The sequence below is a fragment of the Anguilla anguilla genome, chromosome 7 (genome assembly GCF_013347855.1).
Source record: "Anguilla anguilla isolate fAngAng1 chromosome 7, fAngAng1.pri, whole genome shotgun sequence".
Lineage (NCBI taxonomy): Eukaryota > Metazoa > Chordata > Actinopteri > Anguilliformes > Anguillidae > Anguilla > Anguilla anguilla.
Genome location: NC_049207.1, coordinates 43,437,146 through 43,461,321, shown reverse-complemented (window position 1 = coordinate 43,461,321; position 24,176 = coordinate 43,437,146). Strand labels below are relative to the sequence as shown.

The following is a 24,176-nucleotide window of genomic DNA, read 5'->3' as shown; positions in this document are numbered from 1 at the left end:
CTGGAACAAATCCTCCAACCATCTGAACCTACACCCGGCTGTGAGGCACACTGACTGCTCCTCGTTATTGTCGTGCTGTAATAAGGAGCTTGTCGCGTTTCAGCAGGGAGTGTGTGGAGTTCCCGCTGATCTGAGCTCAGGCTGTCAGGGAAGAGCATTAGCAGGCTTAGCGCCTGCGCCAGTGAAGCGATGCCTTTGGAGCACAGGGATTTTGCTGTGCCCACCCAGAGCACAAAGAATTGTGAAAATGTGCTGTCCCTGTGGCTTGAGAAGCTCTTACCACTTGTACCAGTTGTTTCAGTTATACGTGGTACACACTGGAAATTTTATTTGGAATACTTAATTTTGACATGTTGAAAAGCGTGACCACAACTGACAAATCAAATTGCTGGAAATCAAACAGACAGCAAACCGTTATTTATTTGTTTGTTTGTTTTTAAGCTGCATTTGTATTTATACATAAAGTGTTTACTGTTGACAATGGTGAAAACGAAGCTAATTCCATGTACTTAGCATGGGCAAACATTGGATTAACTTGCATTATGTGAAGAAAATGTCATGAGGTCTGTGCAAATGTAATCTGACTAAAGAAGACAAATATTTATTGCAATGCTTGGTCGACAGTCAGACAAGTAGCAAATGAAAACAGGGTCATTAAAACGTTAGAATGCATTAGTGAAGGGCTTATCTGTGCAAATAATGAAAATTCCAGTTGTATGCCTCTTCTGTCCCTCACCATGGCAACAGAGTGACATACGGCTTCTGCGCCTGACATCTAAAAGGCTCTACACACCTCCATCACCCCAACACTCTCATTCACTAATTCACAACTCTCAACCAAATGCGCAGTAAAGAGTTTTCAGGAAAAAAAAGTGGCACCAAGCAATATGGCTGATTTGTTACCAGTATATCTTGCAAATGCAAAAATGATACCTAGCTGTTTCGTAGTGTCCTAACTCACTGATAGAAAAATAGCTCAATTCCACTTACCAATTATCTTCTATTACAAACGACATTACAATGCTAAAATATTAAATGTATTTTTAAGATTCAAAATGAAGCAGTGCAAGCACATAAAAATATTTCTATTATCTAACCTCCCTACATCTGACACAAGGTAAACTATTCAAAATAAATTTAAGACTGAAGACTGAAATGACTGACTGAAATTACTTTTTATATACCTGCTTGTAATAAAATGTAGATGACGTACTGTTATGTCTTGGGAAGTTGGCAGTTTCCCAAGAGGAATTCAGCTAGCAGGTAGGCAATGATGATGATGATGATGCCTTGCATTTATATGGCTCTTTCTTCACACTCAATGTACTTTAGAGAGATGAGGAGGAAACCGCTTAACCAGGCAGCACCAATGTGTAGCGCTCACCTGGGTGATGCATGGCAGCCATTTAGCACCAGAACGTTCACCACACATCAGCTAATATAAAGTGGGAGAGAAGGATTGCTAACCAATGAATATGGGCGATGATTGGGTGGCAGGCTGGGAGCTAACCAGGAGACCAGGGAATCCCCTGCTCTTTGCAATAAATGTCATGGGATCCTCTCACCATACACCAGTAAATTGAGAGCCTTCCAAACAAGCACAGGTACGGTAAGCATGAATACTGTAAGTGATCTCCGCAATATAACAAGGAATTCTGTTCACCTCTTTATTCCAAAATGAACCGAAATGCATTTTTTTATTGAATTTTTTTATTATTAAACATGATCCCCCCACTACCGAAACAGTATTACACAACTGTACATGAGGAAAAATAAAGGTCCATTTTAACTCACATGACACAAGCTGATCAGCAGTGCGCTTCCATGCATAAACGAGACAATGACAAACACAAATTAAAAAAATAAATAAAATAAAAAAAACCTTCAATGCACTAAATCAACTTGTGATAAATAACAGACCAGACTGCATGAATGCTCTAAGCTACTTTGTCAACAACAAAAAAAAGCCCCTCTACAGAACAAACACCATCAACAAATGTGGCCTTACCATTTATTGTACAGTTGGTGTCAATTTAACTAATATATTTAACAGTAGCCAAAAGAGTGCAAAAACTGCAACAATCCTATTGCTTTAATAGGAGGATAAAAGGTACAGTTTCACAGAAAGGCAAAAGTTGCTTATCATACAAGGAATTCAGATTAATGGTTAAAGCCAGGCCTGACATCCAAGAGTGATATATTTCTTTTATATATCTTTGAAGTCACAGCAAAGACCACCTCCACTAATCAGACATTAAGGTCGAAGCGACTCGCTTCGTCGTTTGGTAGCTGTAATTCTGAAACGCCATATTCAAATCACGCCAGAGGGAGACGTCATGTGATGCATTAGCATTCATACATGGTACTATCACATCCTTACATCTGTATGTGTGAATTAAAACTTTTGAGGGCCTGCCAGTTTTCTAAATATATGGATGGGACGGAGCGAGCTGCGACGATAAAGGCAGCCCAGACGCTAGGCGCTAACAGATAACACGGCAGACATCCGACTATCCATTAAAGAAATGACAAACGCTCTCGAATGTGCGCAGAACGCGAGCTCATCTACACTTGGACGGCGGCCAAAGTCTTGTTTCTGCGACGAGCCTTTGCATTAAATTGCCGCTGTTTATTTATACCATCCACTGACATATTATATCTTGAATCAGCTATTAACATTTACCTACCAAGACAGGGAAGAGGGGGGACATATGAGATAACAAAACAGATTTCCAGCTCTGGCTTTAATCAACAATCAGCTTAGCTCCTTCAAAATAACATCCCATCAGTCATATGTGAATCTGGCCCTGAGTGTGAGAACTGGGAACAAAATGTACACAAAAACTGGGAATAAATGAAATGACAATGTTTCAAAATGTCTAACAACTACCCTGTGAGCACCACTTCTAAACAACTACTCTAAACACAGCAGTAAACATGCAGAGAAAAAGCAAAAAAAAAACTTACGGTAATGTACATCATAACATTTTTTTTTCTTTCAGTAAAAAGATCACAAAATCTTGTGAACATTATCCAACAATTCAATGCATTTCTGGGTCAAAATATGGAGTCACTCACAATGCCTTATCGAGTGCTATATCGACTACGAAACAATATTCATTCATTATGACTGAGACTGTCTACACAGATTTGTTGATATGAGTGCTCAATAGTCGCTCAGGGGCCATGAACACATTAACCCGGAAGTAGCTACAGTGTGAATATCCATAAAAGATATTGAAGAATGAAAGATCCTGTCATGTAGTCCCGTGTAGCACGTTATAATGCACTGTGCATGCACACCTAAGAACCCCATAAAAGGAACTGCTATCCCATTTGGTTTGAATGAGAAATATGGAGTCCCCCAGGCCTCAAACTTGAACTTCAACTCTGGGATATTTCTGTTGCAGAATCATGAACAATATTTTTGGTAATAGTAGCAGAGACTGTCTTACTATGGGTTCACAGAATGTAATGCTATTATTTAACCAGCAACATTCTCCATCCGAATGGTATCATTAAAAAAATACACACAAAAAAATAATAATATTCAAAAGTAAATAATGCAGTAAAAACATCGTAAGATGGTGAGAGAAGTGGGGTCAATATTTTAATGCTATATTAATACTGCAGGGGTCAATTTTAATATATATATATGGAATTAAATGATTAAATAAATATAGTCATTTTAGTATTATAAATTAGTGTTTAATAAAATGCTTTTTCTGATTTTATTTATATATAGATTATATATTTTGGATTTGCTCACTTGATTTCAAAAGGTAATTTGATGACCTACTGCCACATTCATCAGAAATATATTCTGCACAACATATAGCAAAACATACACAAGGACAAAACCTGAACATTTATACAGTCAAACTGGATCTTACCCAGAGCCTTCCTGAAAAAATTAATATGGTCAACTCTCCACGCAAAAACCTAAATGCATGGGTTACAGGTAAATTCTCTAGTAAAACAGTTAAATGAAAACAAATAATTTAAGCATATAATTTAGGCATATACAAGGAAGTGTGTATTTTTCAACAATTATGTTATTTTAGAGTTATTTTGAAGGCAATGTTAAGCACTGTCATTATTACCAATAGCTAAAATTTGTTATGTGGGAGAGCCCAGCTGGTAAGTCACTATTTTATTTTTAAACAATTTCTTATGAAGTGAAAAGAGCTGGCCCTTAAAATGAAATATATATTTGCTGACACAATTTCAATCAATTCATTCCTGTTTGGATTTAAGCCAGTCGGGCGGATTTTGAATGTACAAAAGTGCATTTGCTGGAGTAGCACCACGTGCCCGACTGTTTAATTGGCTCAATTTCATTTATACCCGGACGGAACCGTTCCACTCTAGTGCGGTGCAGAATTACGTGTGTAGCCTACCGCTGGGGCTAACGTTTTTTTTTTTTTTTTTCCAAATAGCGCGCATGCAAACGGTCGCATTAAACGCACTGGAATCGGTCGAACCGAAACGGCGTGCGCGCGCAGAGCCGAGCGGGACGGTTTACCCTCCTCCAGCGGCCGCCGTGGGGCCCGGGGCTAGATGAAGGCGGACTGGTTGGAGATGTAGACCCTCTGCCCGTTGCCGCCGGCCAGCGGCAGGGGCGGGGAGAGAGGGTATCCCGGGTAGGGGCAGGTGCGGCAGCCGTAGGAGAGCAGGCCGGTGCCGGAGGTCGCCGGGGGCGACAGGCCGCCGGGGGACCCGGGCCCGTGGAACGTGCAGTCTGCGCGGAAAAAAAAAAACAAAAAAAAAAACTCACACAACACACACGCGAAGGTCATTATGAGTGACAGGAAGTCCCTCCCCACCCTGGAAGGGCTCTGATGCGCCTTGGCTGGATGACAACCGGGCTGATGCGTGAGTGGTTCCTGGCCGCCTGGGGAGGCTTTTTTCGGGGCAGGCAGGGGCCCGCCTGGCCGGATAAACGTCCGGATGTCTGCAGCGCCGGTTGGCAGCCCAAGCGAGACCGAGTTGGCCGGATATGTGCAGAAGATTCCGGAGAGACCTCCATTTTCAGAACCTGCTGCCTCGCTTTAGAGAATTTCAATTCTGGATTTAAACACGCAATTCACGATTCTGTGACCGAAGTACGCTCCTGCTTTTAACCTCTTTTAACCTCTTCTCTACTTTCAATTATTGTTACACCTCTGTCTCATTCCACGTTTGATGTTTGTACATTTTGTTAGGTGTAGGCTAAGTCTTGTTGGGAAACGTTGTGTTTCATGTCAGGTCCCCCTTGCAAAAGAGATTTCAGTCTCAATGGGGGTTTTCCTGGGTAAATAATGGTTAAATAAAATAAAAATAAAATAATGTACCCCGGGCCCTGAACATTTTTTTTTCTTTCGGCAAACCCGATTGGCTGAATCCTGCTGCGTAGTGAGCTCTGGTTTTTACTGAGCGCAGACACAACCTTTCAATACGGTTCCACTATGGACTTAATGAGCCCGCTGTGACGCTCCACTCACAAATCGAGATCACTGTGGCAAAGTGACAGACCTCATCACTTATTCATTCTGACAGACACCGTAAGCAAACAGCAGCGGCGTGCATAATTATTCACGGCCGGATAAAAGTATTCTGAGGTGCGGTTCTGGCCTGACAGCGCTTTCATGTAAGAGGACCTATGAAAATATAAAAACAAGACCTCGCATAAATTTGCAAGAAAGGGTGTATGTGCCATTAATTCACCCAAAACAACATTCCTCATTTTAAACATGCTGGCCAATCAAACAGACTGATTTGAGCAAATGCAATTCAAACTAATTCAGGATTCTGTTTCATTCCTATAAAGTTAATAAGGCAGAACAAACAGAGCAAACTTTGAAGGTGAGCTATCATTGCAATATTATATAGAAACTGGCATTTAATTATACGTGAGCTTTCTAGTAAATGTCAGTTCAAGGCCACTGATTTACGACTTCCTTTAGTTTAATACTACACTGAACAGGCAAAAAACTTTTCAGTGAAGAAGGGGAAAAAAATACATTTTTATAACTATTCCATGGCACCATGAGGCATGGAATGAAGCCAGACTTTACGCTTTAGCCACAATGAACCAACTTGTGAAGCAACATGGGTCAACTCGCCCAAAAAATCTGATCACTAATAATGCAATCATGCAATAATCTATTGTAAGTGTGTAATATATTCTCTTGCCAATGTCTACTTTTCATGCGTTCGTGACATCTTCCTACCCTATCGAGGTTACCTCTTAACTTCGAATGTTTTTGAAAGGTCTTTCTGTAGTGGAGCTTTTCCGATTTTTTAATTCAGTTAAGTTAAAAGCCACTTTTGTTGTGCCTTTTCAGTTTAAAAGCTTTGCTCCAAAAACTGTTTCACAGTATTGTGATGTGACAGTGATTTTTTAAAAGTAAAAGCTAGCCGTGTTTTGACAATCAAAAAGTGCTTCAATTTCAGGGTCTCTGGTGAATTCTTGGATGCAAGTTGTTCTTAAAAGTAAAGTAATTTTTGTATTCGTGAAGGCTTCAAACATTAAGGCATTCCATGGCTGAGGGTTTTTCTGGACGTTCAACGTTAAGAAAAAAAATACTTCAGCTGGAGTGCGTGAATCTTGCACAGCACTGTGATTCACAGACGCTCCAGAGATTTATTGGCTTTTCTTCATGTGTCACAGCCTCAAAAAACTGGCACCGGCGTCGCTACGGTTAAATAAACACAGCTTTAAACGCCACGTCCTCGCAAAAAGCTGATGTTTTCTGCTTCGCAGACTCTCGGTAACTTCTGACCGCCTGTCTGACGCTAAGCTAAGGCGGAGAAAGAGCTGTCAACGTGAAGGATGGAAGCCATCGTACGCGACTGAAACAAACTACCGCCGGTCCTGAGCGGCGCCGTTCGGTTGCGCGTGGTGCGATTCCTTCCTCGGCGCTACAGAGATATCCGATCGTACCAATTCTAGATAGCGTAACGGTTCAACTCACACCGCTGACTTTGCTTCCAGAGAGTTCTCTCTGTGTTTGCGGTCTTTCGGGCAATGGGCGGGGCAAGGGGTGGCGGGGCTACTGACCTAGACTCCAGAGCGTGTTCTGCGCCGCCACCTCCTTGGCGTCCTCCAGGATGGTGCAGACCTTGTCGGGCATGAAGCTGCTGCGCGTGCTGGGGATGACCACCTTGTAGATGAGCAGCAGCTTGCCGTCCTGGCCGCTGGTGGAGTACAGGTAGTACTCGGGCGGGGCCCAGTTGTTCTTGTTGCAGTAGTACTCCAGGTGGGTGACGGCCGAGCAGAACTGGCCGGGCTTCAGGGACTGCATGCTGACGGGCATGAGGGCCGAGCCCGGGAAGAAGGGGTAGACGCAGCGCTCCACGTCCGGGACGTAGGCCCCGCCCAGCCGGCCGGCCAGGCCCGGGGGCCGGGGGCCGGCGGGCCCGTCGCCGGCCTCCTCCTTGCCCGGGAGGAGGACGCCGTCGCCGTAGGGGCCCCGGCCGTGGCCCCTCTGGCCGAAGCGGCGGCCCGCGTCCTTGCTGACGGGCTTGGCCAGCGTGACCTCGATGGCCGAGCCGTCGATGGCCTTGCCGTTCATGGCGCGCAGGGCGTCCACGGCGTCGCCACGCCGGTAGAAGTGCACGAAGGCGTAGTCCGTCAGCTTCTTCACCCGCTCCACCGCGCCCGGCTTGAACTTGCCGAACTCGCGGCGGATGGTGTCCTCCGTGGTGGAGATCATCAGGTTGCGCACGTAGAGGACGCGCACGCGCTGCATGGTCTCCTCGTCCACGTCCTTCTCCGGCTCCGCCCAGTCCACCTGGATGGCGTGGCCCCAGAGCTGGAAAGTGCCTGACAGGGAGGAGTTACGCATCAGGAGCGGCGGAGGCAGTGCATGTGCCAGTGAACACAGAGTAAAACTCGCTCTGAGAAAAAAGCCACGCTTGATATTTTCCTCACATTTGCTCAAGCAGACCATCTCCACATGCGGAATAGCCTCATTAATTCTAGTAATCGCAAAAACAACAAAAAGGCAACAGTAAGACACTTTCTATCTTCTAGAGCGTCCACTTTTCAGTGAACTTATTGACTTGATAAGGTCTGATAAACACTAATTTGACTAACTTCACAAAGATTAATTGCTTGTTCGGATGGTGTTTTATTCATGAGGCATAAATATAAACAAAAAAGTCAGCCTCAGAATAAACCGTGCTCCCTTTAGTGCCATCTTCTGGTGTTCCACATTATTTCACTCTATAAAAAACTTTTTTTTCCACATAAAACTGGCTTTAATAAACATTGAGTAATTCAAATTTTTTTTATATCCATCCACTAAATCTACCCGCTTATTCCTGGTCAGGGTCGTCGGAGGTGTTGGTGCCAATCCCAGCATGCATTGGGCGAGAGGCAGGAATCACCCTGGACAGTTCGCCAGTCCATCACAGGGCACACATCCCATTCACTCATACACTCATGCCTAGGGGCAATTTAGACTATCCAATGAACCTAACCTGCATATATTTGGACTGCGGGAGGAAACCCACACAGACACAGGGAGAACATGAACACTCCACACAGTAAGGTCCTAGCCGGGATTCAAACCAAGGTAAGTGCTACACACCGCACCACCGTGCCACCCCAAAGCATTTTATATTTGCTTTAAAATGAAAACAGTTTAGCTAAAGCTAATTTATCATCCTATTGACCAAAAATGTTATTTAAAAACAACATGGTTTCTGTACTGCAAAATTAATTACTACACCAGCACTCCTGCACGACTTTATTGATGGTCAGCACTGTGATAAATTAATCATTATAGATGGTTCTACTTCAGTTATTCTATTTTAGCTGATTGAGAATGTTATGTAGGCTAAAATAAGTCCTTAAAACATATTTTACATGATATTCATTTTGAACTATAACTAAACAAGTCCTTAAAACTAAAACTAAAAAAAGTTGTGCAGAAGGTCCAAAGAGATTAATATAACTGAGAGGCCATGCCTTAAGTCACACAATTCCCCAGTTAATGCAGTAAAAACCTGAGACAGGTATTCAGGTTACTGTGTGAAGTAGCATTTCCACAAGGCACTACCCCAAATTTGGCATATCCAAAAATGGTATCTGTCACGAAAGGCATGCACCTAAAATGATATACTTGGGTTTGTGGAAGGAGGTTTAATGCACCCCCTAATGAGTGGATGCAAAACAATGCTAAACACAATTGGTTCAAACCATTCACTGGCAGCACACGGTGGCTATGGCCATCTTTGGGCCCTTTGATGAAGGGTCCAAAGATGGACCCCCCCAGCCTCCCCACACCCCCCGGTACCTGGGATGAGCTTCCTCCTGGCCATGGCCGCCGCTTTGTGGGACTCGTACTCCACGAAGGCGAAGCCGCGGTTCTTGCTCTTGTCGGTGGCGCTGGGGTAGACGATGACGTCCACCACGCCCTCTGTCACCTTCCTCATCTCCTCCAGGATCTCCTCCTTCCGCTTCTCCTTGGGCACCGAGCCGATGAAGAGGCGGCAGTTGTCCAGGCTGACGCAGACGCCGATGGGCTTGCCCGGGCGGATCTCGAAGTTGTCCAGGAGCTGGATGGCGCGCTGCGCCGCCTCCTTGGTGGTGTACATGACGAAGGCGTAGCCCCGGTTCTCCCCGCTGAACTCCATCATCAGCCGGAACTCGTAGATCCGCCCGGCCCTCTCGAAGACGGGCACCAGCTCGTCCTCGTACATGTCTCGCGGGATCTTCCCCACGAAGACCTCGCAGCCGCGTGGCGGCGGGGGCCCCTCCCACCCTGAAAACCGGCACCGACAGCATTCATCCCCCTCCCCAGCCAAAAAAACCAACACTGGGTTGAGGAGCCATCTCACCTGCTTTTAAAAATGCACTTATCTTTACTTTTGTATAACTGACAGACTAATAACAGATGGTTCGTAAATAATTCACCCGTACTTTTCCTAAGCAGTTCTCTACATCTTTGAACATTTTTCTCTCTTTGAAAAGCAAAAATGTGTAATTAATTTGACTCCAGCACAAAAGGAAAGATGGTGTTATCAAATATGTTCTAAAAAAAAAAAAGACAAATGACTGTCCATTAGTTCCTGCACAAACTGAATAGGACTTTTATGTTAATAAACCAAAATTGAAGACATTTGTCTACAGCATGGCTTCTCGTGCATGACCTTGGATTCTTCCTGTGTATGCTGGTTTTCATTTCAACCATAGTACCAGCTCCCCCAAGAGCTACAAGGTGGTAACTGATATAAATTAGGCATCAACAGTAATTTTCCTCTAAGGCATACAGTAGTATAGAAGTGTGCCGTAAAAATTAATATTGCACAGCAAAGAATAGCAAATGGAGTTCCCACACAACTAATGCATTTGTTACCTGTAATTTGTATTGTCTTTTCAGCAAGTTTACAGTAGATTGATGGAATGACTGGAAAACCAGATAGATGCTTTAGTTGATTTTTTTTCTTCAAATATGGCAGCCTGATTGACCACTAAACATCTGTCCAAGGGTGATAAAGAGTTCAGAGACAAACTTTGTGGAAAAAAAATCTGTTTGAACCTTGAACTTTCAGACCTTGCTGCATGAGGTACTGTGTGTATCGCGATTGTGCAAATATTACTAAGAAAATAATGTCCTGCTACCTGGAGGTGGCCCACCGAATTTCCTTTGGCCGTTCTCTTGTACCATGCTGTAGCCTGACTTCTCCATTAAGGCCAGTAGCGCAGCCTCCTTCGGTCTGTCCATCCGGCTGCTTCCATGCACCGAATTTAGGCTATCGTCGTCCATAAGCGCTTAAATTTCCTAAATGAGAAAGAGCAACATTTTAAGTATTTTGAGACATGCTTAGTAAATAAATACAGCGTCGTACAACAAAGTGAAACGACATGTTAAAATTATTTGTTTCAATAAGATGCCACTGAAAAAACAGTATCTTGATTTCAGTATCATTATCTGCTCACGTTACTTGCTAGTCACTGTCGTAGCTAGGCAGCTTCTATGGGCCAACGGTTCGTACAAATTATGTATCGGTCAGTCGCTTACTTCGCTTGGGATTGCTTGAAACACAACTTACTTGCCAGCTAGCTGTCAACAGCTTTCAACAACTGTAAGGATTAACTAAGGGTAATTACTGAAATTTAAAGTAACCAAGTGATACATTTCCAAAGAAGAATGTACATAATTTTCTAAACCAATTTACTATGTCCTGAGCTGTCGCTAAAATAGCTTGTCGGCTAGCTCTGGAGTTCCCGCCAAAGGTCGACTGTTATGGGATATCATCGTGCCACACAACCGGGGTTTGGCCATTCAGGAAATACCGTTATCCACAAACAGTGACCGACTGCAAACTGATTGATTGTTTGCTACTGATTGGTGAATCGCTATTTAGTTTGTCAGCTGATATAACAAAAATATATAATGCCTAACGTAAACTAATTTGCAGTGTACATATTGATAGTAGCTAGCTGTTCTCCCCACAGTACACTTGAACTAGCTTGCTAGCAGCGGTAAGTAATTACTTGGCCAGCTAACGTTACCTTCGAAGTGGATAAAATGAAGTATGAAAGTAGTTACAAGATAAATCGTTGGGTCACATTCAAGGCCTCTGAAAATTGTAACAGTTGAAAGTGAACACTTAAAGTTTTAGTCATCTAACGTTACCTTAATCCTGTAATCTAACGTTTAAATTAACGTTGTTGTTAATGAGCAAACTAACTTTATGTTGGCGATACAGCTAAACGACGTTCCAAACCCCAATTCGATTTTTGTCCACGAGCACGTTTCATTTATGGTTGCGCACTGGTGCATCTTGAACCAATCAGAGAACAGTGTTGCAAACGAGGGGGGGAATTCCTTTATTAATCGCATTATCCATCGATGTTAACGTCCGTGACCTAGGGTTTTTCCTTTAGAGATGTTAAACAGCGAATAACAGGGTCATCTCGTCGAAATAGCATAGTGTACTTGGGGCTAATAATAATAATTATTTGTATTATTATAATCACAGTCTACTCTTAATGAAAGAAAAAACTATAGTAGTAGGCAAAAATAATAATATAATAATAATAATAATGTTAATAATAATAATAATAATAATAATAATAATAATGTTTATTATTATTATTATTATTATTATTATTGTTGTTGTTGTTGTTATTTTTATTAATAAAGGCACTATAGTTAAGCTAGGGTGGAGAAACTCTGTTGTTAGGACGAATGAGAAACATTCACCCGGACGGCAGAGAGTGCAAGTTGCCCTGCTGCAGAGGCTGAGCTGGCATATAGGACTTAATCTTGTCCTGTAGGTAACCAAGGGCTGTCCTGCTAGCTGCAGTGTAGACCAGGGTCAGGACTTGGAACCAAGATTTATATCATCCAAGATTCAGTCTGTAGAGGACTTTTAGTATTTTATTTGGCACGCTAATGTTTATTTGCATTATGTTACCTGACACCCCGTGAAGCCTGGAAGCAAGCTTTTTATTGCAGCATATAATTATCAACTAAAGTTTGACTTGATATTTTGTCTGGTATTCCCCGACCTGCTTTAAAACTTGCTGATATGAATGTGTGAAATGAAATCTGACATTGTAATCTTTTCCTTCACTTGGTTGTCTGTTGGTATCGCAGTTAATGAGTTGGCTCATGTTGTGCTGGTTACATTTTCGGCACCTTCCAGATATTTTTGTAACATAAAAAACAAATTATCTTCAGTTCGCTCATGCAGAGATTGGGAGCTTTCAACATCTCATTCCCAGTTACAGTGCACAGGGCCCCTTTAATATCCTCCTCACTCTGTGGACTATACAAAGGGCTGTTATTCCTTTTGATACATGGCTCATTTAACATGCATTCCTATGCAAGTCATTAACAAGCTGTTGGGTATTGAGAAAAGGTATATTTGCTCCAACTAAATTTATTTTGCATCTTTTTTTCCTTTTGTTTTCAAAATTAACTTATGCAAATTAAATACCACACAATGATAGCTCAAACACATGTCTGAAGCAGCAGCAAAATATTATATTGGTAAAAATTGATGTGCATAATGATAGCACATTTTCAAAAACCATTGTCCAAGCAATAGAGACAGATGAGGTATTCATGTTTATTATTCCAAAAGGCTTCATACATTCTATGATTGATCAAGAAAATGAAATTATGATGTTCTCTCATGATGAATAACTTCAAACTCTCTGCTCATAGATGATTCACAAAATTATGCTGAAGATTTAGTATAATTCTGTTTAAAAGTGTCAGGGATGTAGTAAAATATAGTACACAGTACACACGTTTACTTTGAATAACAACCTTGCAAACTGTAATTCCCAGAACCCTGTATGATTCCATCCAGTGCTAAGGTAAGATCACAATTTACAATCACTTGAAACAAAAGCACAGTAAATTTCCCGTAATCTTCATTTGTGTTGATGACAGTAACCAGGTTATTTCCATCAAAAGTAGAAACGAAGAAAGCTCCAACATAAAAAAAGTTAGTTGTTCATTGGCATGGCGAAACTGGTCATGGGTCATGTGGTTATGATGCGATCCAGAGAGCAAAAGGGAGGAGGAGGGTGGGCAGGGTGGTGTATGCTGTCACTGAGCCGAGATAGAGCATAGTTCCCAGTCCCAATATGGCGGTGAGGAAGGCACTCCTTTCACTGAAAATAATTCCCCTCACAGAATTGCAGAACTGCAAGAACAAAACAGAACGTGTGATCAGGTATCATGGCAATGGACGTATAATGTGTAAAAACTAGGCAACCTGAATTCCTATTCATTTTATGTGACATCATTTTCAACCTTGATGTAGGCCACATCAGAGGTGACAGAATGTGTGGTAAACACAGTTAAAAAAAATATATATATTTTTACAGATTTTAAAGTGAAAACGAAAATGAGCAGAGCCTATGGCTCTCCAGAATCAGGGTTGCAGACCCCTGAAATTGAGCAGTGAGTGTGAGGCAAGATAGTTTTCTAGTACAAACACTAGAGGGCACTGTTCACCAGTAAAATTGCAGTTTCATTGAGGGCAGGGATTTAAGTCCTTTCAATCAGCAGAGGACTATTTAGTCACTCAATGACTTTCATTACCTACTTAATTGCTTAAATGCAATAAAAACACCAAGGCCCACCAGGACTACATTTTGAGATCACAAATTTATGGCATGTGAAAGATGAAAATGTTGATTGTTAGCAGTGGTAAATAATACATTACGCAATAATACAGAGTGAATAAATATAGATTTTTTGTGTATACAGATTGCAATATAACAAAAGTTACAGTGGATTTATGTGATGCCATCTGAGTTTGCACCATTACAGAGCAGCTCGGAAATCACATTGCATATGTGATGTTAGTTAATCATAATTCATGTAAATTAGGGAACATTAACCTGTATGTTCATATAGCTCTGTAAACCAGAAGCTCTACTGATGGTCAACATGGGTGTCACATTGTCTAACCTTTCCAAGTACCTTTAAATTAACATTAATTCTAATTGTATAGCACTGCCAAGTTATACATATTAGTATGTTTTCAGGGAATTATAGGATATTGGAAGGAATTACACATATTTTGCTGCTTTAGCAATCAATACAAGGTGTAGTTTGGATGGTGTCTGCTACTGGAGCTGTACTTCTCAGAATAGTGTTGAATAGTGAACCTTGAAGATCCCAATTATGTTAAAGCCATGTAGATCCAAGTCTGTGACTGGTCCCTCTAGTTTAGGGCATTTTACATTATCATAATGGGGAAATATAAATAATTCTATTTCTTTTCGATCATGGTCTGACAAATGAATACACATTTTGAAGAGCATAATGGATGATTGTGGGCTGTGTGCATTCCAGGACTTAAAATCTACCTGGGATCTCATTTAAAAAAATTTAAAAAAAATTACTGCTTTGTTTTGTGATGCCTATGGCGTACCCTATGGGTCAGCCACTGCTGGCACACACCCATCACAGATACTGGCCAATGGAATAAATACAAGGGGAATGGTATCCAAATTATACAATCTACTGCTTAAGTCTGCATACAAACAACTCCCACTCAACCAATTATGGCACAAAGACAAACCACTGTCTGACTCAACTATTGACTGGAGCTTGGTCTGGTCCAATGTAGAGCTCCCAACTAGGAATCTCAACCATCAAATGATTACTTATAACTACATCCATAGAACATGCTTAACTCCCCGGAGAAGATTTCAAATGAAAATTCTTCCAAGCCCCAAATGCATGCTTTGCTCTCTTGGTGCTCCCCACACTTTTATTCATGAGGTTTGGGATCGCCCTGAGGTTTTGCATTCTGGAATTCAATCTCAACAACCTTATCTTAAATTCTCACTGAAAATACTTAAATATATACACTGTGTTTGTTTTAGAAACTAGAAACCAGGCTTACTTCCTTGGACCTAACTTGCTCTAGCTATAAGGAGCTTTCAAACACTTAAGCTGAAAAGAGTTAATACACCTAGTCACATTCTAACAAATGTGTGTCACTTAAAAATGACCAAGATGCACAGTAAGTAGATGTGTACTTTTATAAGATAATTTCTATCTGAATGTATTTCTTATCAAATAAGTAAGAAATACTTCTAGTGTAATTGCGGGTTGTCCTCGTAGATTTACAAATGACAGTAAAAATACACATTCTGTCAGTTTAATACCAGCACTGTTTGATACAGCATGAATTTGTGTTGGTAATTTATTATCATATTCCACTTATGAGCCATACCTGAGCGGTCTGAAAACTGGTGGCGCTGCCATATCTACAGTGCATGACATAGTGTTCACAGTTGTACCAAAGGATACTGTACGTAATGGATCCCAGCAGCTTCTCGGCCCTCCTGGCCACTTCTTCGTTGTTTAGTGGCCGCTGGCTGCAGACCTTGTCCCTTTGATTGACCATGATCTCAGCCCCGTAGGCAAAGTCCTCCACGGAGTCCACCCTGATGCTGGCCACTTTGGCCAGCACCCCGAGGATGAGCCTGTGGTTGGTCACCGTCTTCTTTATCGTGTTCGGGTTTTTAGAGAGGACGGGCAAGATGTCGGGTATCAGGTGAGCGACCTTGTTGTCCCCCAGGTAGATGCCGAAGTGCGTGAAAATGGTGCGGGGGACTGCCAGCAAGTCCCCTCTTTTGTAAGCCGATATGTCATATTTACGCTCCTTCTCCTCTTTGCCTTTTGCTGCGATGAAAAACAAATTCAAGAACTGAAAAGGAAACATCTTTGAAACTGTCATGAAAAGATTGCACACTTGCTCCTTTTATCCCTATTGTATGGGGAGGAGCCAAAGACTTAAAGGTTTTAGACTTCAGGAATTCAGCAAATACTAAGCTTTGGAAAACGGCATTGTTTATGAGAGTGTTAGAATGTAAATATGTGAAATTAGGCCATTTAAAGTATGCCAATTCCCTGGTACAGATAAATAACCAGGCAAAGTAAGCCAAAGTAATTGTTCAGGTTCAGTTCAACAGTTCAGATTAAATTGGATTGTTCTTGGCTTTATCATGTTTTCATCATTGTCAGGCCAGAATACGTTGCTATCCTGCAACATATGAATAGGTGAGCAAAGCAATAAGGAGGTGAATGTAAGTGACGTCCCAATCTACAGATTGTTGGCCACAGCTGCGGGTCTTTTAGGGAAATACAGTGGGGAACTGCTTGAGAATAACAGCTTTTAATCCTAAACTACTTTTAATGTTCACACTCTTTGCCAGTCTTGCTACTTGGTCTCAAGTAAACAGATAATACAAGAAGAACAGAAATTAAGATGTGGTTTAGAGCCCTGTTGGTGTTGTGAACTGCTGGCACATAAAATTATTTATGATTTTGTTCAATTAAATGAGTCTTTAAAATGAATGAACTGGCCTGCTGTTTGGCAAGGGAGTAAGCCTAAAACAATCAACTTCCAAAGATAATCGTTTCTAAGGAATCTGGTTTGCAAAACAAGCAACCACTAGCTTCTCGGATGGGAATGTCGAATTAATTATCCAGTAAATCCTGCAGACCGTGTACCATGTAGTTTCGAACATAAGTGAAGGCGGATTGTTGTACAATAAAGCATTTTTCATTCTGCTCACTTTCCAATATAGACATACTGTACCATGTTGGCAGAATATTTATTGAGCTGACATTGCAAGCAAAACTGACTTCACATTATTTCCAGTTAGGAGTCAACTGCCACTTGCTATGCACCTGCACACCAATTATTAACACTGTGTGGCAGTTTCATTACATCTTTGTGCATTCCCTTTTGTGGGATGGTTATTATGGAAGTGAGCCTGAAACTGATTTTTAAAAATCCCCACTCCACTTTACACACTAATTTGATACTTCTCTACAACACCATTTTTCACAGACATAAGATGGGTGAGTTATATATCCAAATGTCAATTCATTTTAGTTTAGCTGACAGGAATTAAGACACATTTGCATTGCAGTTTGAAAATAATAAAAAAAAGGTTCATTTAACATTTGTTCATTCTCTCGAGAAAAAAAGAAGAGTTTCATTTCGGTAACTGGCAACATCAATACATTGATGAATGATGTCTCTGTGGTGTAATGCTCTTTGTTGTGTATTAGTTTTGATGAACTGAGACACAGTCATGTTTTGGAGTATGCAAAATAGCCATAGCTCCCCTTGGTTTTTATTACCATTTTTAAACTGGGTGCCAAGACTGATTCAGCTTCTTAGACAGGTAAAGTTTCACATTGACTTTGAACTGGTCATCAACTGTGCTGTCCTACTTAAAGTAAGAGACAGGGCAGAGAAAGGTGCGTGCAGCACAGCAGCGGAAATTCAGGGTTTCTTTAACCCTCACGGCAAAACGAGTGCAAGTGGTCGCATGCAACAGTTAGGCCACTGCAGACTGAGCGTCTGTGTTAAGAGCGGAGTCGTAGTAAAGCAGTGGTGGCGAGCCTGGCCGTCATCAGATCACACCACCGGGAAGGTCAGAACCCGCAGATCTGCTTGCATGCGCACGCCAGCATCGCGGAGGTGACCGCGTACATAAGGGGGTTGACCTCAGGTCAGAGCTGCGTGCAACCAATTTCATTCAGATGTTTTTTACCAGTTGAACTATGCTGGAAGATTAGAGCCGTCATTGTATAATAATAGTTGCACCAGGCATGCTACAGTCCATTTATAGCCTTTATGTTTTATGTGTATGTATGTGCTACCTTTACCCTGTCTATCCTTTCTGTTGCTTACTATAAGAAGGTGACCCCGGGTGATGGCTGAGCAGATCAGGAAGTATTTTAGTTCAGCGCTTAGCCTTTTACTATACATAAGTTTCTGCAGGAACAGTTATGGGCTCCTGGAAGTCTGACAAAGTAAATGCCACAGAATTATTCATACTAACTGGTATAGATAATTACGGCTGCCATTAGAACTGCCCATTTCCCATGCGTCAGGCGGTTTGCAAAACCATTTTTATGTTTTTTTTTTTTTCCCACGTAAATATGAATCAGATTTTGTCCATCAACTGACCAAATGCACTCACTCGTAATATAGTATATTGACTGACTGATTTCAGCCCGAGTATCACACCATTACTGGTGATCAGGAACATTTGTTTCAGGTGTTAAGTTTGGGCGGGGCACTACTGATGTAATCTTCAGGTACCCAGTCTAAATTAGCGGCTAAGCATCAAGAGGAACACATAACCAATAAACAAGTAGTCCCATATGAAGTTCTCTGCTCAGTTAATGTCAGTCTCATGAATAACATGATGGTCTGTTCACAATCACTTCCCAGCAGTCACAGTTATTCACTGTGCTTGTCAATCACTTAATCTCAAACTTTAATGATTTTTGCTTTTGAATGCAATGTTGCAACTGAATTTTCACACCAAAGACACAGAATATGTCTTTAGTTACACGTTATAGACAACAGGGAGATTAAACCAATGTGCCCCCTTAAAACAATCAGATGTATGGGTATCGGCCTTGTAAAATGTGACTTTACATTACAGGCATTTAGCAGACGCTCTTATCCAGAGCGACTTACACAACTTTTTTACATAGTATCCATTTATATTGAAGCAATGTAGGTTAAGTACCTTGCTCAAGGGTACAACGGCAGTGTCCTTACCCGGGAATCGAACCTGCGACCTTTCGGTTACAAGCCCAGTTCCTTACCCACTGTGCTACACTCCGACTTCCATCAAGTAAGCAACAAACAACCAGCTGGGTTTACACATTTTTTGAAATATCAAATTATCAAATAAGGCAACTAAAATATTCAACATCAATAGAGGGTAAAGGGATGAGTGACATTATATTTTCTTTATTTTTAAAAAAAGAAGTAATTTTTACATTATTAACATTAACAATAATCAACTCAACTCAGTGCCAACAGTGACCACTATATGGAGTAAAATATTTCTCATTTAAAGAGTAACAATATAAGCCAAATGTGTCCATTAGAGTTAGTCATAGTGCATATTGTTTCTTTTACAAGGAAAAGTCTGAATTGGTGGATGAATATGGAGCTTCTCATATTTACAACTCAAAGCACAAGAGAGCTCAAGTAATTTTAATAATACTATACATTTCATACATTATTCATATAGTACATGGCATTTACATGAAGAACTATACTGCAAAAATGTGACGTTTTATAAAAATGTTAAAGAATTATTAATACAATACAATTATCGTAAAAACCTAGAATAAAAATTAGATATCATACAAATATTGTTCATTTAGGTATAAAATTATAAGCATAGCTTTTTGGACTTACACAGTAAGTTCTATTGTGGAAGAAATGCACACATCTCATGCATTGAGAAACACACGTGTCCTTAAAATAAAATGACACTGTTTCCAGACAAAGTTCCTGGTCCCGGATCAGTCAGCCAGCCATCCAAAGCATGAATGGGATGAAGACTGTGGGTATGGCAGTGGAAGGGGCCATGCCCAGATAGGCGATGGACAGCATTCCCAGAAAAACTGAGAGCAGGATGCTCCTCTGGTCCCGGATCATTGATTTCAGCGATTCACAGAACTGAAAGGTGAAGGAAAGGCACTCAGTAAGGAACATCATTCATTATAAACTTTGCGACCGATTCCAAGCCTTTAACTTTTTGCTGTATTGTGCAGCCCCAAATCAAGGTGTGAGCACAATATTTTAGAGAGCAAGTATTGCATCAATCATTTTTTCCTCAACACAAAGCTAGATGACATAACAACCATTGACATTCACTTTCGGACATCTCCATTAACAGTAAAGCAGTACCAAACTACTACTACTATTTCCCAAATGTATTTCCGGGGAAGAGGGGTAGCAATCAACTACTTTCATGTTCTCTGAGGATCCATATTGATCCCATTAATTATGTGTAATCTGTGTACATGGAGGTGAGGTGGACTGCAGTGTACATCTGACAGCAACCTACAATTCAACAAGAGGGCTTATATGCAGCTGTAAACATAAATATTGTTTGTGGAGGTCACGTGACTGTCTATGATTTGCATCTGCAACAGGCACCTGTTGTCACCATCGCTTAAACTGCAATAATCAGAACTGTTATCCTACTATATGGATGACCTTTCAGCAGTTTTTAACTCCTATGAAACTGCAGCAGCTAGGCTATCGTATGTCACGGTTCATATGCCTTATCAATGAGGTGTTTATTCTTGAGACTGACCCAGAATTTAAAAGAATTCGCTATTATACAGATAGAAATGTCCACAGTAAAAAATACTGTTTTTACAGAAAATGTAACTGGAAAACAATAATATCGATTTTTGATATACCTTTAAAAGGTGCTTTATAGGCACAACATTTGCATAGATATTTTATCGTCACAACATTATCCGAAAGGATTATGAATAACTTTCTTTAAATGTCAGTACCATGGACAGAGCAATGCTACAGAAAAATGCGTGCATTTTAATTCTAGCGGCATTAATTCAGATGGGTACAGTATAATGGGTTTCTATTGTGATCCTAAATGCCTATCAAAAGGAATGCTTAGAGTCATGCCTAATTATTATTATTTTTTTTGTTGTTGACCTGAACAGGAAAGTAAAATCTTTACAGTTTGGGGGACCCTTTTCATCATCAAAATATTTTGTAGGCTCTCATTCTAGACAAAGCGTCTCTCAGCATATTAGCATATTTACTACACATAACTCCAAGAATGCTTTAGCTGAATGCAGTAGGAAATAACTAGAACTATTACACAGCACAATGCATGTTTTGAATAATAGATCATAGATTAGACAGGTTCTGGCAACTTCGTTCCTTTGATAAATAGATTATGTACGTTCGTTTGCATCCTGCTTGTCATGCCTAGCAAGTGCAAAAATGCAAGATAGTAAGCATGGATTGGACATTAAATGTTTGGCACGAAACAGCCGATTCAACTACAGTTTACAAGTCTTATTTTTCATCTGACCTGGCGTACAAAGAAAAAATGGCTAATTTTTCATTAAAAAGACTCACGTTTTAAATAATTCCTTCACTACCGCTCCCAGTGGAAATGGCATTGAAAGGCACTACATCTAAGCATGTTCAAATGGAAAAAAACATTTCCCCCCCCCCCTGTAAGTAATATGACAAACTGACATGTGTTCATTGTAGCAGATCAGCGGTAATTAGAATAGTAGCGCTAGCTTAATGCCGCCCCCCTCCCCATCGCCTATATCCACCGGGGTCAACGAGTGCATCGTCATCTCTTGCAGTTACAAGCAATAAACTGTCATTTCAATAATAAATATTACTACAAGAACATTTTCGTGCACATTTTTGTTACTAATTTGCGTGAACCAATTGCATTCTAGATAAAATATGGCTATAGGCCTACATTTGCAACGGCGTTTGACGTTTATGTATTCTGAAAATCTTTCCATCGTTACTGCGAGTTAACGATGGAATGCAGTGCAGTGCAGGAAAAAAAATGAAAAAACAAACGCGATTACCTTGTCTGTTTGTAAACTCACGAATGAGCCGTATCTGCAGTAGGTAGCAAAATGTTCACAGTTATTCCAAAGTAGGCTGTAGGGAATAACACCGATAAGTTTTTCCGCTCTTTTTGCAATTTCTTCGTTGGGCAATGGCTGCATCTTTAAAATGTTGTCCATGTTATTCAGTAGAATTTTCGATCCATAAGCAAAATCTTCAACTGTATCAACTCTTATTGTGGCGTTCTTGGAAAGTACACCGAGGAGAAGTCTTTTATTGGTGACCATTTTCTGAATTTGACACTTGTCATTAGTGATCACAGGCATAATATCTGGCATCAAATGAGCCACTTTGTTCTCACCTAGATAGATACCAAAGTGTATAAACAGAGTGCGCGGGACCTCTAGTAAATCTCCTCTTTGAAAAGAAGGTCCCTCACAATAATCTGTGCACTTGTCTTCCTCTGAAGAAATAATATTAAACAGGGTGAAATTGGTCAGGAGAAAAACTTTCTTTAAAAGATAAGTCAACGAGTCCAGCATATTGAGATCCTCTGTTTTGCAGAAGACTCAATTTATTTCAGAGCTTTTATCCCAATGTGCGCGAGGAGGGGACTTGATGACATCATGTCGTTGCTTGAAACACTATTGGCTCAAACAGTTTGTCGACTTAAAACAGTTCTGAGGAGACGGGATGAACTTTATTCTGTTTCATTCCATTCTGTTTTAGCCAAAACGTGAACCTGGTCTGTAAAGCCTGTTTCAAATTTTTTACATCCATTAATAATATTGATCAGTCTACAAACTGTTATCATTCAGCAATCTTATACTGCTACACTTTTTCCCTGAGCAGGAATACGTTGTATTTAAGAGATAATCAATAAAGGCTAAAGTCTTGATGCGAATTAGGTTTCTTTCCCCCAAAACTTGGAGGAGTTTAGAGCAGACAGGGAGGAGTAAAGTCTGAGGGCAAGCTGCTTTCATTACGGAGGCTCAAGGGAAGAAAGGGGGAGTCCTAACAATACGGCAATAATTAACTGTGGAAGCTGAACACAGCTACCCCATTCAGACCTGTCTGGAAGAATTTGGTCTTAGAAAGCTTCAAAGTAAAGTTTTTGCTACACAATTGAACTTAAATAGATCTAAAATATTATCCTCACTTGAAAATGCAGAAGTAGGTTAAAAAAAAAAAAACATAACGTTGCAAAAATGCAATGTTATTTGGAGTTTATTGGAGACTGCTAATATGTTTTTTTATTCCCATATAAAAACATAAATGGACAGCTGAGCTGGTGTCAGTGAGCTGTGAGCAGCAACTGAAATGAGAGACTTAAACAACATAGCTCATTCTGAGCCTTGTAGGATGCCAGGGACCTTTTCACCTTGACTGACATTTGCCTAAGCATCTGAGACCCTGAGGGTCCTGCTCCTTCGTTAAATGCAGAAAGAAGAGATTAACAGCTTAGGGAAAATGTACACATCCATCTCTGTGTTCTCCGACAGTATGGATTCGACCAGAGCACTGGCAATGACAAGAAAAGATCAGTCTGCTCAACCCAACAATGGAGCTCAGCGTGGGGTTAATGCTCTCCAACTGCTGGGCAGGGGATTACCTAGTGACCTGCCGGCTGTGACTTGGTGAAGACCGTCAGGCCAATGATGGACACTGAGGCATTTCAAATTTTCAGAGTCAGACTCTTCCCCTGCACCTCCCTTCCGAAGAAAGGAACCTGTCTTAAGAGCCCTTCCGTGACCTTTTGATAAGCTAGCTAAAGAAATTTCAAACACTTCAGATTTTACCCTCCCATCTAAAGACTTTCTTAAGCCCCTTTCACACGTGTATCTTAATTTGTAAATATTCTCACCATGGAAATGCTCAGAGGATGCTAAACAGCTTGATATTTGATAGTTTTGTATAAAGAAACTGATGCTTCCTTTGAACTTTTCACCTTTGCAAGTAGTGCTGATATTGACTTTTTTCTATCTACATTTGTATTTGCTACACTCCCTAATGATAAAGTGGATCTTAGCAATAAAACTGCATTTGAGCTACTTTAGTCAAATTAATAATAATAATAATAATAATAATAATAATAAAAATACTGCTACAATTAACAAACTATTTATTTTGTGGAGAGAATTCAAATGACTGAAATACAATCCCTATTTCAAGTCAGTACTTTCCAATAATGACAGATTCTTAATTTTTCACAAGGAATGTACTCTCATGAACAGAAGTCTATGGCAGATAGCATAGCTCACCACTTATCAAAATCGCAATCTTCAAACTTGATG

The 24,176-nt window shown here is 40.7% G+C and overlaps 3 protein-coding genes across 4 annotated transcripts; all 3 read right to left on the bottom strand.

Moving 5' to 3' along the window:
- Positions 1-1,733: 1,733 nt before the first annotated feature.
- On the bottom strand, positions 1,734-11,718 carry rbm46 (RNA binding motif protein 46). 2 transcript variants are annotated; one of them, XM_035425272.1, is made up of 5 exons: positions 11,631-11,718; positions 10,613-10,772; positions 9,285-9,752; positions 7,043-7,807; positions 1,734-4,741 (listed from the first exon to the last, which is right to left on the bottom strand). In XM_035425272.1, the coding sequence occupies exons 2-5, from the start codon at positions 10,755-10,757 to the stop codon at positions 4,557-4,559; spliced, it is 1,563 nt and encodes a 520-aa protein (XP_035281163.1). In that variant the 5' UTR covers positions 10,758-10,772; positions 11,631-11,718; the 3' UTR covers positions 1,734-4,556. The 2 variants fall into 2 exon arrangements, with proteins under 2 accessions (XP_035281163.1, XP_035281164.1); XM_035425273.1 differs by lacking the exon at positions 11,631-11,718 and adding an exon at positions 11,044-11,346.
- Positions 11,719-13,447: 1,729 nt separating this feature from the next.
- Positions 13,448-16,197, bottom strand: lratb.2 (lecithin retinol acyltransferase b, tandem duplicate 2). Its single transcript, XM_035427471.1, has 2 exons — positions 15,706-16,197; positions 13,448-13,656 (listed from the first exon to the last, which is right to left on the bottom strand). The coding sequence occupies exons 1-2, from the start codon at positions 16,195-16,197 to the stop codon at positions 13,501-13,503; spliced, it is 648 nt and encodes a 215-aa protein (XP_035283362.1). The 3' UTR covers positions 13,448-13,500.
- Positions 16,198-19,240: 3,043 nt separating this feature from the next.
- On the bottom strand, positions 19,241-22,457 carry LOC118231467 (lecithin retinol acyltransferase-like). The gene is made up of 2 exons (XM_035425277.1): positions 21,900-22,457; positions 19,241-19,980 (listed from the first exon to the last, which is right to left on the bottom strand). The coding sequence occupies exons 1-2, from the start codon at positions 22,422-22,424 to the stop codon at positions 19,828-19,830; spliced, it is 678 nt and encodes a 225-aa protein (XP_035281168.1). The 5' UTR covers positions 22,425-22,457; the 3' UTR covers positions 19,241-19,827.
- Positions 22,458-24,176: the final 1,719 nt, after the last annotated feature.

Excerpts from the sequence above, each read along its gene's own strand:
- rbm46 (XM_035425272.1), bottom strand. The coding sequence starts at position 10,757 with ATGGACGACGATAGCCTAAATTCGGTGCATGGAAGCAGCCGGATGGAC. Across the intron at positions 9,753-10,612 it reads ATTCGGTGGGCCACCTCCAG|GGTGGGAGGGGCCCCCGCCG; the intron begins GTAGCAGGACAT and ends GCCGGTTTTCAG. Across the intron at positions 4,742-7,042 it reads GAACACGCTCTGGAGTCTAG|ACTGCACGTTCCACGGGCCC; the intron begins GTCAGTAGCCCC and ends TTTTCCGCGCAG.
- lratb.2 (XM_035427471.1), bottom strand. The coding sequence starts at position 16,197 with ATGTTTCCTTTTCAGTTCTTGAATTTGTTTTTCATCGCAGCAAAAGGC. Across the intron at positions 13,657-15,705 it reads CCAGTTTTCAGACCGCTCAG|TTCTGCAATTCTGTGAGGGG; the intron begins GTATGGCTCATA and ends TTGTTCTTGCAG.
- LOC118231467 (XM_035425277.1), bottom strand. The coding sequence starts at position 22,424 with ATGCTGGACTCGTTGACTTATCTTTTAAAGAAAGTTTTTCTCCTGACC. Across the intron at positions 19,981-21,899 it reads TGAGTTTACAAACAGACAAG|TTCTGTGAATCGCTGAAATC; the intron begins GTAATCGCGTTT and ends TTCACCTTTCAG.